The following is an 18,861-nucleotide window of genomic DNA, read 5'->3' as shown; positions in this document are numbered from 1 at the left end:
CTGAATTTGTACAGAAGTATCAAGTGTGGGTACTTTTTGAAAAGCGCTTAATGAGCACTATTCAAAAATTAAAAAAATATATTGGGTGTTCCATTTAAAGTAAGAGAGTTGGCGTTACTTCCGGTTAAACCGGAAGTAGAAAAACTCGGTAATACCATTATTGAGTTCTTAGCATATGGTTATCCTCACATACCAAGTTTCATGTCACTGAACCGTATGCTTCAAAAGTTATTTAGGTGGTGCGTTTATTATTTTAATATTCGATACACTTTTCTGTTTTCTTGACTTAGCAACACTGAATTTGTACAGAAGTATCAAGTGTGGGGTACTTTTTGAAAATCTCTTAATGAGTACTATTCAAAAATAATATAATATATTGGGTGTTCCATTTAAAATAAGTGAGTCGGAATTACTTCCGGTTAAACCGGAAGTAGAAAAAACTCGTTGATACCATTATTGAGTTCTTAGTATATGGTTATCCCCACATACCAAGTTTCATGTCACTGAACCGTATGCTTCAAAAGTTATTTAGGTGGTGCGTTTATTATTTTAATATTCGATACACTTTTCTGTTTTCTTGACTTAGCAACACTGAATTTGTACAGAAGTATCAAGTGTGGGGTACTTTTTGAAAATCTCTTAATGAGTACTATTCAAAAATAATATAATATATTGGGTGTTCCATTTAAAATAAGTGAGTCGGAATTACTTCCGGTTAAACCGGAAGTAGAAAAAACTCGTTGATACCATTATTGAGTTCTTAGTATATGGTTATCCCCACATACCAAGTTTCATGTCACTGAACCGTATGCTTCAAAAGTTATTTGGGTAGTGCTGGACTTTTAACTAACCCTGTATATAAAAAATAAAGGTGATATGACCAGTTACTGTTTAATCGCGTGTTGTCTTGACGTAGGCCTACCTGTTCCGGGAACCGTGCTAAAATAAAGACATTACAAAATTTCTAATGCTTAAGGGTATAACTACGTGAATACTTTTGAAGAAAACTTTTTTTTTTTGTTTTCTTGTTGTTTTGTATGAAAAATTACGTGGAGTTTTTCTAAATCCAGTGATATATAAATTTATATAGTTTACTTATTTACTCATGCTATTTAAATGGACATGTTCTAACACAATATAGATCTGCTAAGACATTCTCTTTTAACTTTAAATTAAATTTCCCAAATGTTGTAATTTTTCCGCACATATTATTACATAACTCCACAACCATTAGAGATAGAGTGCTGAAATTTTGCACACTGGTTTAACATCCATTTATGCAAAAACCAGACTATAATAATGTCCATATCTTTAAAAAAATAAATCACAACAAATGGTGTAAATTTTAATATACAGGTTGTCTCAGAAATACTTTGACAAACCTTGGGAGCATGTTTCTCACAACAAAACAAGAAAAAAAGTTCCTATAAACATATGTCCGAAAATCCTTAGTTGTTTAGTTATTAATGAAAGAACATAATGAAACATCTGTTAGATATTGTCAGCTTGGTAGCAAGTGTTGCAACTTTAATCAATTCAGAAACTCGCAACAAATGTTCAAAAATGTTCTCCTTTACTAAACAAGTCTCCTTGGCAACACATAGCTATCTAGGGTACAATGGGTGTACCTGCAGACTTGTATTGATAACATCATTCGATTATCTAACAAAATGAATTATTATCGGTTACAAACTTAAGTTAAGTTGATATTTGGGGAGAAAAATTCGCTCCGGCGCTGGGGATCGAACCCGGGTCCTTGGTTCTACGTACCAAGCGCTCTGATCACTGAGCTACACCGAATTCAATCCACAGAATCGGACCGAACCCTCCTCCTTCAATGTTTCCCTTTGTGGCCTGACTACAAGTTAGGCATATATGTTGACGTATATGTCCAATGTCAACTGCCATTATACTAGGAGTGCACTCAGTTGAGTGACTTGTTTGGCCGGGATTCCGCAGTTAAGTGCACAGTAATCTGTACAGAATAATGTCTGTAATATTGACAAATGATATTTGAGGAGAAACATTCTAATTTTTCTCCTGAAATATCAATTGTCAATGAACTTAAACTTTCATTGTAACGAGTTTCTGATTTGATTAAAGTTGCAACACTTGCTACCAAGCTGAAAATATCTAACAGGTGTTTCATTATGTCCTTTCATTAAAAATCTAAAAAACTAAGGCTTTTCGGACATATGTTTATATGAACTTTTATCTTGTTTTGTTATGAGAAACATGCCATCAAGATTTGTCATAGTATTTCTGGAACACCCTTATTTTATATAGGATACAAAAAAAAAAATTGTATTTAAATTAAAAACTCTACATGTCTGAGAGTAGTTCACTCTTTAGAATTAAGTATTTGTTACATGCAGTAAAAAAAATAAAATATATCAGAGAAACTCTAACGATGTTAAAGTTACCAAATGATATAAGTGAATAAGTTTTTTTCAAACTCTAATAAAACGTAAAGCAGAGTTCGTATAGGTCAGTTTATGTCACATGCGTTTCCAATTCACTGTGGGCTAAAGCAAGGAGATGCACTATCACCTTTACTTTTTAACTTTGCTCTAGAGTATGCCATTAGGAAAGTCCAGGATAACAGAGAGGGTTTGGAATTGAACGGGTTACATCAGCTGCTTGTCTATGCGGTTGACGTGAATATGTGAGGAGAAAATCCACAAACGATTAGGGAAAACACGGGAATTTTAGTGGAAGCAAGTAAAGAGATAGGTTTGGAAGTAAATCCCGAAAAGACAAAGTATATGATTATGTCTCGTGACGAGAATATTGTACGAAATGGAAATATAAAAATTGTAAATTTATCTTCTGAAGAGGTGGAGAAGTTCAAATATCTTGGAGCAACAGTAACAAATATAAATGATACTCGGGAGGAAATTAAACACAGAATGAATATGGGAAATGCCTGTTATTATTCGGTTGAGAAGCTTTTATCATCCAGTCTGCTGTCCAAAAATCTGAAAGTTAGAATTTATAAAACAGTTATATTATCGGTTGTTCTTTATGGTTGTGAAACTTGGACTCTCTCTTTGAGAGAGGAACATAGGTTAAGGGTGTTTGAGAATAAGGTGCTTAGGAAAATATTTGGGGCTAATAGGGATGAAGTTACAGGAGAATGGAGAAAGTTACACAACACAGAACTGCACGCATTGTATTCTTCACCTGACATAATTAGGAACATTAAATCCAGACGTTTGAGGTAGGCAGGGCAGGTAGCACGTATGGGCGAATCCAGAAATGCATATAGTGTGTTAGTTTGGAGGCCGGAGGGAAAAAGGCCTTTAGGGAGGCCGAGACGTAGATCGGAGGATAATATTAAAATGGATTTGAGGGAGGTGGGATATGATGATAGAGACTGGTTTAATCTTGCTCAGGATAGGGACCAATGGCGGGCTTATGTGAGGGCGGCAATGAATCCACGGGTTCGTTAAAAGCCAGTGAGTAAGTAAGTAAGTAAGTAAGTAGGTACTCTGATAAAACTGGTTTTTAAAAGTTGTTTGTGACTTTTTTTATGCTTTTATCAGCTACTTAAGTTCTAATAGGTCTTGTTATGGTACATTGTAATTTTTGTTCACGTGTGAGTTTATTTCCTTGTAAAATTTTAGAAATTTAGAACCTGCATTTTCTGATATTATTTGTGGTCATTCACGTAGTACATATATATATATATATACGTTTAACCCTCAAACGGAGTTGTGGGGCCTTTTTCGATACCAGGAAAATTGTATATCCCTGACATTCCTTAACCATTGGTTTCTTTCTCTAAATCTTTTGTGTACCTTTTCCTTTCGTCAAGCTTAATCCATTGGCTGTGTCTTTGACCAGCAGGTACTGTTATTTATGTCCAGTAATAGCTAAAATATTGAGCGGTATCCTTTTCGACCCCACAACTTCAGTTGTGTATCTGCACCTTGTCAATGTACAATCAACGAGTTTCCATAGTGGAATATGGCTACTAATACGCGTAAAAGTGTATCAGTGTTCGATTCTGGTTTCCCACGCTTTGTAAACAGTATTGTAGATGAAAGTGAAGGCAGTGATGCCAGTGATGTGAAGTCGAAAATGAACTGGACTATAATTCTGAACATGAGACGGATTCAGTACAAGATTACGACTCGGATGGAGTGGATGAAGATGTAAACCAACCAAATGGTGTTTCATGGTAACAATGCATGCAAATGATCGGCTACCGAACCTAATAGAAACAGAAGACCACCAGCACACAATATTGTAATGAAAGTTCCTACATTGAAAGGAAAAGCTAAATGTTTAGGGAATTCGTGCAATCCTTTACAGATATGGGAATGTTTATTTACAGAAAACTGATTACAGAAATCGTTATACACACGAATGAGAAAATTAGTTCCTACAGAGCAAATTTTTCTGATAAAACTCGTACAGAATTGAGAGACACTAATGCGGTAGAGCTGAGGGCACTTTTCGGGTTCCAATATTACACAGCAGTTTTCAAATCAAACCATGAAAGTCTCGAATCCATGTTTGCAACTGATGGTACTGGAAGAGATATTTTCCGTGCCATTCTTTCTGTCAGGCGAGGATACATTTTGATATGTTGCTTGCGTTTTGATGATTTTGCAACACGAGCAACAAGGAAGGAAAATGATCCATGTGCAGCAGTGTCGTATATTTTTCACAAAATAGTTGAAAAATCTTAGGCGTGCTATAATATGTTCTTATGCCTATGTAGATGAGATGCTGGTTTCAAATCTTATATAATACAGATATCATTCATGAACTATAAACCCATTTCCCACTTTGAATTCCTGAAAACGTTAGGAAGACAACTTACAGAGCCATACCTACATGAAAGGCTTGTAAATGACCGACTCCCAAAGGAACTCAGAATGATTGTTTCCAGGATTTTGGAGGAATCTCTGCCAAGGAAGGGAGGAACACACGACAAATCGAAAAGAAAACGTTGCGCACTATGTCCTCGTTCAAAAGAGAAAAAGACAAACCAGTACTGTGTTAGTTGTGACCGTCCAGTTTGCCAGGCCTGCCGATAAGTTACATGTAGAGAATGTGGAGAATAAAGGAAATCCAGCTTGACAGCAACGTATGCAAACAGACTGACAATTTTAATGTGTTTACTACATTTTAACGTGATGGTTATATAGAAAATTTTGATAAAATGGAACTTTATCTTTTACAATAATTTTAAAGTAGCTCAAAAAACGTCATACAGTTTTTGAAATTACATTATGTTATGATCTGTTGGTTTTTCAATGTCTTGCACAATTACTCATATTAGATATATGTCCTTAATTTATGTAAACAAACTTAATAATAATTACATTCATATTAGACCATCTTAAAATATAAACAAAATTGAAATTTTACCTCATTTTGTAGTGGTATCGTTTTTGACCCCACAACTCCACTTATGTCATAAAACAGTCACAACTCCGTTTGAGGGTTAATGTAACAACAATACTGGATGTTCATTTCAAAGTGTGTCATGACGTCACTGTTGATGAGTCAGCGATTTGAAACAAGTTTCAGCTTTTGTGTCAGAGAAGTTGCCTATTATTCAAGGCGTTCAATCTGAACTTGAGAACGTGTACGGTATAACTTGAACGTCGTAGCAACAGATGTCGGTCTGTACGGTCTGTGTGCTACCATAATCTCTTTCGAACTGTGTTTTGCGCGGGCAAGTCGTACGCAGGGTATTTGTTATCATCGATTGCGTACGGCAACATTCCACAACACAAATCAAATGCTCCGTGTCCATGTTGACCGTCCAAGTTAATGTCAACAAATACGTAAGTAATCGTCTTAACCCTCTCCCCATATCCCGACAGTAAGAAAAAACTCACCTCAATACACGTTTCGAAACAGTTCACATTCCTGCCGCTACCGGCGTTACCGTACGTATCGGTAAGTACTCTTCAGAATGAACGCCGTACTTGCTAGGCAACTTCTCTGGCATATAAGTAATACACCTCTGCGGAAGTGTAGGAAGATTGAATTCTCTAGGCTCATCGACTAGCCACATGACGGCATACAGCGAGCCATGACACACTTTGAGCTGAACACCCAGTATAAGCCGAATTTTAATGTTATTAGTTAGGCCACGAACCATTCAAAGTGTCTGACCACACCCAATGACGTCACCACCCCCCACTATGAACATGAGGGAGCCTAAGTTGCTTATAAAATTAGTTATGCTGATTGGCCTCTCTGAGTAATACATTACCAGTCAAAAGTTTTCGATCACCTATCACAACTATGAATTTGTGGTTAAAACAGGAATTTCGTTTTAAAAATTCTATCATATCTGGGTCAGAAAGCATGGGTAGACATAACGGCTCAGTTATAGAAGCCAACGTACTATGGTAGGAAGGATCAAGATTTTAAAATCAAATGTAGGAAACAGAAAACGGATGTAGGTAAATTCTCATTTTTAAATAGAGCTATAAATGGTTGGAATGACCTACCTGCAGCGGTCTTTGAGGGCTGTCCTTCCTTAAGGAGATTCAAGAATAACTTAAAAAGTTGTGTATAAAGTGCAAATTAAAATTAAGGTGACATTTAACATTTAATTTTTTAAGGTGACATGTATTTATTTAGCCTGACGATTTACTCCCTTGGTTTGAATTGTAAATTATTTAAAAATAGCTTGTAAGAGGGCCTTAGACTAAAAATGTTTATTTTAAATGTAGTTCTGTTTATAAGTATGCATAAGGGTGTAAGTATTTGTCTTATTTGAACTGTTGTATCACTGAAGCGAGGTGAGTCAGTGAAGTTATGGTTTTACAGTGCAGTGAACAGTTCCGATCAGTGATAATTTATAGCGTCAATGAAATGTGTTCTATAGTGTCAGTGAAATGTGTTCTAAAGTGTCAGTGAAATACGTCATAGTGCCACTACAGTGAGTGAGATGAAAGTAAAGTGAAAGATTATTATCAGTACCAATGTAAAACTTGTGTAGGGCCTATACATATGTAGGTTGTATTGTAAAATTAGGTTCACTTATTAATTAGGTTATTTTATGTATTATTATTAATTGTAATTATTATGTTAAATTGTATTGTGTATTCTTATTGTCTTGTGTATTGTTTATATTGTGTTAACTCTAAGTTTGAAACAAATCCAAAATAATGTGATAAATGAATCTGTAAAGATGCTGGGTATGTATTTGGATCCTAAACTAAGGCGGAACAGCCATGTGAGTTATGTATGTAAAAGAATTTCTAGAGTAATTTATCTCTTGAGAAGTATCATGTACAAGATTCCCAAACATTATTTAAAACAAGTTTATTATGCACTATTTGAAAGTGTTATTAGATATGGATTACTTTTATATGGAAATAGTTCTGACCTTCCAAACATTCTGTTACTGCAGAAAAAGGCAGTTCGTATTATAACAATGTCACCACCCAGACTATCATGTAGATCTGTTTTCAAAAATGAAAAGATTATGACAGTCTACAATCTATATATTTTTTAACTTTTAATGTATGTAAACAAGAATATTACTAATTATACAAGTATAGTAGATCTGCATCGCTATGAAACAAGAAATAACGATCAATTAAATGTACCACATGTCAGGTTGCAAAAAACACAATCAAGCTATGTAATTACTGCATTAAAAGTATGTAATAACATAAGTTACCTACAAATATAAAGGCACTTAATGAAAAACAATTTAAATTTCAGATTAAGAGATGGCTACAAAATAATCCCTTTTATAATATGAATGAAGTTTTTGAAAATGATGTAGTGTTTTAGTTAAATTTTATTATTTTTTACTCTTTTAATATTTTAAATATTGACACATTGTTTTTTATATAATTATATTGACGAGGCCTCTTGTATTCTTGTACCTTCAGGCAAATGAAGAATATGAATATGGATATGAATATGTATACCAGTACCACCGGATGCATGCCCACTTGCAGTGTAAATAAATAAATAAATAAATTAAATAAATAAATAAGTAAATAAGTAAGTAAGTAAATAAGTAAATAATTAAATAAATAAACAAATAAAAAATAAATAAATAAATAACTAAATAAATAAATAAATACACACATAATGCTAGAAAGAGAAAATATTTATTTTGTTGGTCTATTTAGTTTTTCCTATATGTTTGTACATTGAAATAAAGTGTACAGTTGTTTTCATAGCTGATCGAAAACTTTTGACCCGTAGTGTATATGAGTGGAAGAAGACAAACAGAGAAGGAGCAGATGAAAAGAAAGGGGAAGAGGGAATGCTATAAAAGAAATAAGGAAGAAAGGAGACAAAGGAAAAAATATGGAATGGGAGTAAGGAGAAAAGAACAATGTAAGAAGAAATGAAGATAATTATTATAGGAGAAGTAAGAGAATATAAAGTAGTACAGATAAATATTGTTGTACAGGCAATGAAGGGATAGAAATGGCAGAATTAGGAGAAGTGGGAGGATAAAGGAAGAAGAAGAAGAAGAAGAAGAAGAAGAAGAAGAAGAAGAAGAAGAAGAAAAGATTAGTAGAATTTGAGAGACGGAACAGTAGTAGAAGATGGGATTAAAGCCACAAATACAGAAGGTTTTGTTTGAATATAGGCCTAAGCATTAATTAGCACATCAAAAACAAGATTCACCTTTTCACATGTCGTTAGTGTGCTAGAATGTACAGTAATACTTGACCGCCTAGAGGACTTCATCCCGGGACAATATGAATACGAAGCCGTGACGCTGTAACTCTGGCCAGTGTGTTGCTGCATGTGAAGTCAGTCGCATTAGCTACATGTACCGCGTGAGTCTGTGAGTGACAACACAGGCGACGTTTTCATCCCTCGGGACGAGCCATCTACTCAATTCATACGCAGCCCGCAGACTGCCAGAGCAAGACAGACTTATGACTCTTAATAACGTCCGTCCTGTCACCTGCATAGTTCATGTACAGGGTGAGCCTTAAGTAATGTCATTAATTTAAGGGGGTTTATTCTTTGAGATATTTCAAATAAAAAAACTAATACAATTTTTCTCGTTTTTGCTTAATTTTCGAGATGAAAAATTATTTTATATAAAACATTTGATAGAGTGAAGGATGGGTGGAGCGGAGAAAAATTTTCTCCGGCACCAGGACTCGAACCCGGGTTTTCAGGTCTACGTGCTGTCGCTTTATCCACTAAGCCACACCGGATTCCAGTTCCGATGCCGGATTGAATCCTCTTAGTTTAAGGGGACACTCAACTATATTTTGGAACTTTTTTCCTATTTGACCAATCTTTTTCAAATTTGGAGAAAAAGTTTAATATACGCATGGAAAGTAACATGCAAAATCTCAGCTCATTAGATCCAATACTTTTCAAAATAAAAAATATTTCAATTTTAATTCAATCATTAACTGAAATATCATTTTTAATTATCATTTTTTATTTTTGGCTTTTTGCATTTCACTGTGACTTCTCAATGAATAGGGGAAGAATTCTGCTTATTGATTTAGTTCTGTCACGTAAATTAGTGTAGAAATTTAATTTTTAATTTCTATTACACTTTTTCTGCAATTTTTAAGTTGAGTGTCCCCTTAAGTTCTAGTAAACTTATATTAAATTAATTTACATCATTTTACTAGCTATCTCAAATTAATTATAATTGATTGAATTAAATTAGCTCATAAATTAGGCTTATCTTATAGGTTTACCTAAATTTAAATAAATACGTAGCCTACTAGCCGTTAAAACTTGACTGAAGAATATTGCTGGATAATCTTTTATGTGGTCCACACCTGTGGAGTAACGGTCAGCGCGTCAGGCCGCGAAACCAGGTGGTCCGGGTTCGAATCCCGGTCGGGGCAAGTTACCTGATTGAGGTTTTTTCCGGGGTTTTCCCTCAACCCAATACGAGCAAATGCTGGGTAACTTTCGGTGCTGGACCCCGGACTCATTTCACCGGCATTATCACCTTCATTTCATTCAGACGCCAAATAACCTAGATATTGATACAGCGTCGTAAAATAACCCAATAAAATAAAAAAAATCTTTTAAGTGTAGTGTAAATATTCGTAATTTAAATATGTATTGTGTTGATTAAGGCTGGTTGAGTGGAAGAGAAGGCCTTATGGCCTTAATTCTGCCAGCGAAAATAGAACATTCTATTCTATTCTATTCTATTCTATTCTATTCTATTCTATTCTATTCTATTCTCTCAGTTTCCCTTTAGTGGCCAACCCCCATGCACTGCGTCACAGATGTGTGAGAGTGGCACAATGTCCAACACACTTTGTGCAGAGGTGCACTCATTACGAGTGACTAAGTGACCGGGATCCGACGGAATGAACGCCGTCTTATATCTACGCTCCACCCATCCTACATCATATGACAACGCAGAATTCCTGCACGGTAATATCATATGTACTTCGGTACATCATAGTAATATGGTATGCGTTTAAGACGGTATGTGTTAGGATAAAAGAGTAATTGAACGGAGAAAAATTCTCTCCGGCGCCGGGATTTGAACCCGGGTTTTCAGCTCTACCTGCTGATGCTTTATCCACTAAGCCACAAATCCCGGCCCCGGAGAGAATTTTTCTCCGTTCCATTACTCTTTCATCGTATGATGACGCAGAATATCTGCATGGAAATATCATATGTACTTCGGTACATTAAAATAATATATACGGTATGTGTTGGTTGCAAGGTCATTGACAATGGTATTCACTTAATATTTGAGGAGAAAAATTCGCTCCGGCGCCGGGGATCGAACCCGGGTCCTTGGTTCTACGTACCAAGCGCTCTCACCATTGAGCTACGCCGAAGTGCAATCCACAGCAGAGGATCGAACTCCACTCCTCAAGTATTATTTCCCTTAGTGGCGTGACTCCAAGTTGAGCATATATGTTGACATTATATTCAAGTCAACTCCCATTATACAGGGTGATTCAGACCACCCGTTAACAGTCATTTATTTCGGAAACTAGAGCATAAAAATTTTCGAGGCTAAAATATTTATTAGACTACTAAACTTATTTATTTGTAAGCTTACAAACGTCAACATACATGCCCAACTTGGAGTCAGGCCACAAAGGGAAATAACATTGGAGGAGGGGAGTTCGATCCGGTGCTGTGGATTGGACTTCAGCGTAGCTCAATGGTGAGAGCGCTTGCTACGTAGAACCAAGGACCCGGGTTCGATCCCCGGCGCCGGAGCGAATTTTTCTCCTCAAATATTAATTGTTACCATAACAGATATATTATATTCTGTAGGACTAAAAATAATACAATTTTTAGTAATTGGTATTCACGTTCAGTCGAAATGGAAACATAACTAGATTACTATCAGTCTTAGAAAACATGGTATTTCACAACATAAAATAAAATTACCTTATAAGAAATAATTAAATTTCACAGACATTTTGTTCAGCAGATCGTAACGATCTAATCTTATTGACGTAACACTGAATAAATTCTTTTAGTTGGGATTTGAAGGCACGGCTAGTTACAAAGAGTGCCACAGGATTGAGACAGGAGTTGAATGTGAACAGACAGATATAAATGAAGTGCAACGCGTACGAAATTAAGTTCACAGTAAAATCTGGCGGTGAAAATTCGTGGTAGATATTCAAGATGCAAATAGGTGCGTAACTCAACATAAACACAAAAATAAGGCCCAGTACTATCTTCGCAGATTTCTTGCGGCCAGTATGCGTCGAAACAGATAGTTCTGACTTGATTTGACTGCGCATCAAATGGCAAGCGATGGTAGCGTATGACCACGTTGTGATCAAAAAAGGTAACACAAACACAGTCAGGAAATTGAAGATGTTGAGCTTGCACGAATGGTAGAATCTATGTGTGCATGACTTCTTGACGTCTCCTCTGTCGTTCTGGAGACTTGAGAGTGTTTCAGGCACTGCTAATATACCTGAGAGAATCCACACACAGCATAAGATGGTCACTGCCTGTGTCCAATTGGGACGTGACGGTGCACGTCTGTTGAAAGGGTGTGTTGTCACGTAATACCTTTGAAGGGACAAGGTACATACAGCATACACTGGTAGAAATGTTGCAAGGCAGGTCACGAATCTGACCGTTATTAATAACTGGTAATTATTCGCTATAATGGACACAATTCTCGTTGATGTCATCGGAAATCGCATCAACAAGTTCAGTAGATCACACACGATGAGATTCAAGATATACATGTTTGGTAACGTGCGAGTTTGCTTACTGGATAATATGATAACTAGAAGTATCAGGTTACCCAACACTCCGATTGTGTACAGGAATATCATTATGGGGAAGAAATATTCCGCGATGAAAAGGAACACTCCCTGACGCTGTTCCTCAGTGGTAAAAGATTCATCTTCGCAACGTGTTAGGCCTGTATTCTGATAATCATTGTTGAAAGATATTTTCCCAGCTGAGCATCTTGAGTGACTGAACACTTCCCAGCATAATCCTGACACCTCATCTGGAGAATTACACACAGGGAAACCTTCTATAGTGTCTATAGTTTCTATGTTGTCATAGTGACACCACTGCCAGATTTGGAAAAGTTGACAGTCACATTCGAGTGGATTACCGTACAGATATAAGGTACGGAGTGGAATTGTCTTCACATGAGAAGATATATTAGCATTTAATATGTTCTCACCCAATTTTGATGAAGTCGATGATGTAAGATTTATGTCATTTGGAACATAAACCTCTTCTTTCATCTCAAAGGTGCTTTCAAACTGTGTTGTGCCTGGAAATTCTTCTTGTTTTGGTGTTGAACTTAGAAACACACTGATAGAAATTCTGCGTATCCTATTATATGACAATTTCAGAAATTTTAATTTATGTAGACTGAAAAACACACCAGGTTCCAAAAATTCAATTTCATTATCATCTATATACAGACTTTCAAGATTCGTCAAGTTCTGGAAGACTCCATATATCAACTCTCTCACTGAGTTAAAGCTCAGTAATAGATTTCTCAATGAAGTCAATCCGTTAAACGCTCCTGGCTCGATGTTCACTATGGCACAATCCTTCAGGTTCAATGTGTCAAGTCGAGACATTCCATTGTTGAAGATGTTCTTTTCTAAAGTTTTCCTCTGCTCACGGATGAAAAGGCTCGCCATACTGCCGGCCAATGATTCCGGGAATTCTTGCAAAGATGAAAAGTTACAAGTTGCAATCATGAAAAATCCATTACAACTGCATCCCGCTGGACATGAAGACGTGGATGTGAACGGTTGTATTACCAGGTACAACCAAAATATGGCAGCCGGCGTCATCAAGAGTGGCAGTACCAGTTTGAGCCTCATGACTGGTGCTACGAGACAGAAAAATAATAATTGATTTATTGATATAAAAGAAGAGGCAGGTCAGCAATGGTCCAGAGGGGCAAGAAACAGAAGAATGTGGAAAATACTCGAGAGACATTTGTGCATAGACAGGAAGTTGTGAAAGGCAGTGAAAAAATCATTGTTAAAGACATTCAAGTTCCTAGGCTTAAATATCACTTCTAACGTGAACTAGCTCACCATGTTAGGCAAGCAGAGCTTTTCCTTATTTAAGGAGGCCTTTGCCCTTCATGGGACACAATAGGCTATCTTTATCTTTATCTTTATTAATACTCAAAACTGTGAAAGTACAAGAGACAGAAATAATGATTGATTTATTGGTATATGAGAACAGGCAGGTCAGCAATGGTCCAGAGAGGCAAGAGACAGAAGATAGTGGATACTACTCGAGAGACATTTGTGCATAGACAGGAAGTTGTGAAAGGCATGAGAGAATCATTGTTAAAGACATTCAAGTTCCTAGACTTAAATATCACGTCTAACTTGAACTAGCTCGCCATGTTAGGCAAGTAGATCTTTCCCTGATTTAAGGAGGCCTTTGCCCTTCATGGGACACAATAGGCTATCTTTATCTTTATCTTTATCAATACTCAAAACTGGGAAAGTACAAGAGACAGAAATAATGATTGATTTATTGGTATATGAGAACAGGCAGGTCAGCAATGGTCCAGAGAGGCAAGAGACAGGAGAATGTGGAAACTACTCGAGAGACATTTGTGTATAGACAGGAAGTTGTGAAAGGCAGTGAGAGAATCATTGTTAAAGACATTCAAGTTCCTAGACTTAAATATCACGTCTAACGTGAACTAGCTCACCATGTTAGGTACGTAGAGCTTTCCCTTATTTAAGGAGGTCTTTGCCCTTCATGGCACACAATAGGCTATCTTTATAATAATATAAATTTAGCTTCCCTTAATAAAAGGTTGCCAGACCTGACAAAGCGTATTACATAATTATAATTTGGAAACAAACCTGAAAGGTAAAATTATATGCATTTGAAACGGTTAGGGAATCGAATATAAAAAATGTCAGAAAAATTTAGACCTAAGTAGCGTTTGTGCTAATTTACAGTTAAGAAAGGGGGGAAAAAATATCACCAGATAGGTTAGAATGATTTGAATGCCATATACCGCGAGAAAAATAATAGTACGGATTTACTGGAATTGGTATCTAAACTAATCAACAGCCATCGGTTAAGATAACTTGAAATTTCCATTATCACCTCCATACAAGTGATTTCTCAATATCCGAACCGATCCTTTGAGGGCACTAATGGCTATTTCCTTCACAATGCTGTGTGTTAGGCCCAGGTTTTTACATTTGTTAGCAAAGAAGGAGGGTATGGTACCTCGTGCTCCCACCATCAGACCTATTACATCAATGTGGGACAGGCTATATTTATCCTTATAGAACGGGATTGTTGGTTCATAGATCCATTTCTTTTCACTGTCCACCTCATGCGGTTGATCTGCATGTGTCTCAAATCTGATGGTGGGATCGAGAATGTATGCCGAGTTGTTCTTAATGGCAATGATATCAATTCGCCGAACACTTCCTTGTGTGGCTAGTCCCTGCACCTCTTGATGGACTGTAAACCCTACCTCCTTCAGTGCCTCGGCCAGCATAGAACGGACAGCATGGTGACGGATGTTGCGAAAGGCCTCACTATATTGGCAGAAGCCAAGGATATGGGGAAGAGTTTCAATCTCGCTGAGACAGCGCCTACAGCGGGCACCATCCCGACTTCTATCCGGTACAGCTCGGACCGGAGCGACATAGCCTACCATTTTAAGGGCGTCTATCCATTCCGAGAGGGTGAGACCTTTGTGATTTCTTATCCAGCTCTTTATTAATACTCAAAACTGTGAAAGTACAAGAGAAAAAAATAATGATTTATTGGTATATAAGAACAGGGAGGTCAACAATGGTCCAGAGAGGCAAGAGACAGAAGAAAGTGGAAACTACTCGAGAGACATTTGTGGATAGACAGGAAGTTTTGAAAGTCAGTGAGAAAATCATTGTTAAAGAAATTCAAGTTCCTAGACTTAACTATCACGTCTAACGTGAACTAGCTCACCATGTTAGACAAGTAGAGCTTTGCCTTATTTAAGGAGACCTTTGCCCTTCATGGCACACAATAGGCTATCTTTATCTTTATTAATACCCAAAACTGTGAAAGTACAAGTCAAATAATGAAAGTATTTATCTATGTTTGTATTGCTTTTGTAGATGTCCAAAGGGATGTTTACTGAAACTATTTCGCTATTTAGCAAAATTCTTACAAGCGCATCTTTACTATTAAATTTCTGGACGTACACATACACTATGTTCATTGCACAAAATATGATGTAGTTTAGGATTAAAGATTTGAACTCTTGTTTTGAGACTTCACTTGGGCGTGAGTTCAATTTAGCTATTACCTGTTTTGGTTTATTTCCTAGTTTTTTTTCAACTGTAGGGTGATAGGCAGCTGATCTCCTGGCGAATCTTAGATCTTATCTCGAAAAATAGCATCGTACATTTCTAATGATTTTATATAACTTTGGAGATGATAAAGCGTCGTTAAACAACCAATTATAAAAGGAAATTCCGGGATCAGCAGGATACTCTTGGTTATTTAATTACTTTTCTCAAAAATACGCGAATGTTTTTAACATAGAATAATTGAACTGTTGTATCATGGACTATTCAACGTGATAATTTCGATTTGTTTTCCACTTTTCCGTATAAACGTTCCTGTGTCAATAAATTGAATACAATTTCCGTTCTGTGAAGACATTACAGTGATAGAAGCTTTGCCACGACATTGAATAACGCGAATATCGTATACAGAGTGTCTCAAAAATAGATCGACAAATTAATTGTGGTAGTAGCTACAGAGTGAAGAAAAATGCCAGTGAAAACCTCAAAGATTCCATATTTAAATACTATGACAGCTGGGATACTATCTCGCGACCGGCAGAAGGAGGGCAAGGTCAGCAGTAGCTCGGCGCGGCAAATGAAGTTGCGCGCGCATCTGCTTCCTGGGGCATGTGCTGTGGCGTAGAGAGGAGAGGAGAGACGGCGACCGCGGCAGAGAGGGGAAGTAATGTGCCTGCGACTGAGGGGAGAAATCCAGAGAATTCGAGAAGTGCCATCTTCTAGGCATCTGAAGATTGTTCGCGAAATCGTACTTTCCGGAAACTATGGTTTAGTTATAAAATACGACTGAGTTAGTTAGTTGCAGTGGCAGTCGTCAGTTTTTGGTCAGCCAGTCAGTGTAGCAGTGAAGCCAGCTTCGAGACCGGAGTTCGACTTGAGTTGTGTCCGTAACTGTGGGGGCCGGAAGTCCTGAGTTTGAGTGCAGTGGACCGCAGTTCGGGGACCTGAGTTCGAAGTTCAGTGGATTGTCTCTAAAGGTCTGGGGTTCGAGATACTGTGAACTCGAGTGACTGAGCTAGAGGAACTAGCCAATTAATATTTGAGGAGAAAAATTCGCTCCGGCGCCGGGGATCTAACCCGGGTCCTTGGTTCTACGTACCAAGCGCTCTGACCACTGAGCTACGCCGAATTCAATCCACAGCGCCGGACCGAACCTTCCTCCTTCAATGTTTCCCTTTGTGGCCTGACTCCAAGTTAGGCATATATGTTGACGTGTATGTCTAGTGTCAACTGCCGGAGCGAATTTTTTCCTCAAATATTAATTGTCAATATTACAGATATTATTCTGTAGGACAAATTAATACAAATATATCTTTAATATTCTCATAGGAACTAGCCAAGGCAAACGAACTGTGAACTGAGAACTCTGAGTTCTGTTTTGTAGATAGTGCTTTGTGAACATTAGTTAAGATTAACAGTTCATTGTTGTTCTCAATAATCCAAGTAAATTGTCATTTTCGTCTGTGGAGTGTAATAACGAATACTGTGTTACTTTGTGGAGTGGAAATCCCATTGTTGACGGGAGTATTTAAACTAAATTATAGAAAGTGACTATTGTGAAACAATAAAATTACATTCTTGTTTTGTAATAAAGTTACAATACTTTTTAAGTTATCATCCTGTGAATTTGTTAAAGACCAGTCCAAATAATGAAACTTCGAAGGGATAGGTTATGCGCTATTTGTAGGAAAGACATTCCAGATGTTTTGTTTACTTTCGCTCAAATGATTGCATAATTTTATCTATTAAAAAGTGGAAAACTCATCCTAACTCAGAGTGATTAGGCAGTCTGTGGAGAGCTGTTCTCTAATTCCACGGTCAGTTAGAAGGTGAGCAGTTCGATGCCAGGTAGTAAACTAATTTCCAATACGTGTGATGTACACCAACACAATGCTTAATAGAATGGAATGAAATAGAATGGAATTTTTAGAAGGTAAGTCTTTTGAAACAGTACTGCGACCTTATACAATCATTTAAGAGACAAAATTAAAATTCTTTCAATCATTTATTATCATAATACACTGCTCTCTTAAATTGACTGAGCATATTGGGAATTAAATCAAAGGCTTTCCCAAGACACGCTATGAAATACTTCATATAAAACAAGGAAGCAAAAAACGAACAAAATTGTATTAAACTTTTTTGTTTGAAATATCTCAAAGCATAACCCTTTGAAATTAATGGCTTTACTTACGGTACATGTATTTTCCATTTTCAGATTGTATTCAGAAGCAAAAACTTAAATTTAGTGTCGCTCTAAATTTATTAAAAATGTTCAGTTTAGTAAATTATACAAATATTTAATAAGTAGAAACATGATTATCAGCCCATATTTTGCAAAATAATTTGGCGGTCCGTCACTTACTTAAGGGTTTTTACTTACTAAAAACTTTACTTACTAAAAACTTTACCAATAACCGAAAATGTATTTAAAAACAGACTTAAGGACTTTACTAATGGACGGTAGTATATTATACACACTATTTAAAGAGTGTAATTGATATCTTGTTAATTGAAGGGTTCTATCAGTGAGGAAGTGTGTTGTGTCAGTGAAGTGTGTTGTGTCAGTGAAGTGTGTTGTGTCAGTGAAGTGTGTTGTGTCAGTGAAGTGTGTTGTGTCAGTGAAGTGTGTTTCTGTCAGTGAAGCTTTATAGTTTATAGTGGCAGTGCAAAGTATTGAACAGTGAAATGTTTTTGAAGTGTTAGTGAAATCAGGATAGTATCAGTGAAATGTGTCTTAGTTCCAGTGCAGTGAGTGAGTTTCCAGCGAAATGAGTATAGTGTTGAAAGGTACTTGTGCAGATATGAACATATCATACTCGTGGGTTTTAGTTCGAACTTAGTTTACAAATTAGATTTACTCTAAATGTTATTTTAAGTGATCATGCTTAATTTAATTTAGGATGCTCCTTGTTGTTATTATTATTACTTACTTACTGGCTTTTAACGAACCCGGAAGTTCATTGCCGCTCTCACATAAGCCCGGCATTGGTCCCTAACCTGAGCAAGATTAATCCAGTCTCTATCATCATATCACACCTCCCTCAAATCCATTTTAATATTACCTTTCCATCTACGTCTCGGCCTCCCCAGGCCTACCAACTAACACTCTCTG

General features: G+C 36.7%; 1 protein-coding gene across 1 annotated transcript in view; it reads right to left on the bottom strand.

Moving 5' to 3' along the window:
- LOC138702157 (uncharacterized) overlaps positions 1–13,274 on the bottom strand; it is a 51,188-nt gene extending 37,914 nt beyond the window's left edge. Inside the window, exon 1 of the mRNA XM_069829764.1 lies at positions 11,385–13,274. Coding sequence (XP_069685865.1) covers positions 11,385–13,256 — 1,872 coding nt within the window. The 5' untranslated portion in view covers positions 13,257–13,274. The remainder of the gene's footprint in view (positions 1–11,384) is intronic.
- Positions 13,275–18,861: the final 5,587 nt, after the last annotated feature.

The sequence above is a fragment of the Periplaneta americana genome, chromosome 6 (assembly GCF_040183065.1).
Source record: "Periplaneta americana isolate PAMFEO1 chromosome 6, P.americana_PAMFEO1_priV1, whole genome shotgun sequence".
Taxonomy (NCBI): Eukaryota; Metazoa; Arthropoda; class Insecta; order Blattodea; family Blattidae; genus Periplaneta; species Periplaneta americana.
Note: the sequence above shows the minus strand (reverse complement) of the source record. Positions and strands in the feature narration are given on the sequence as shown.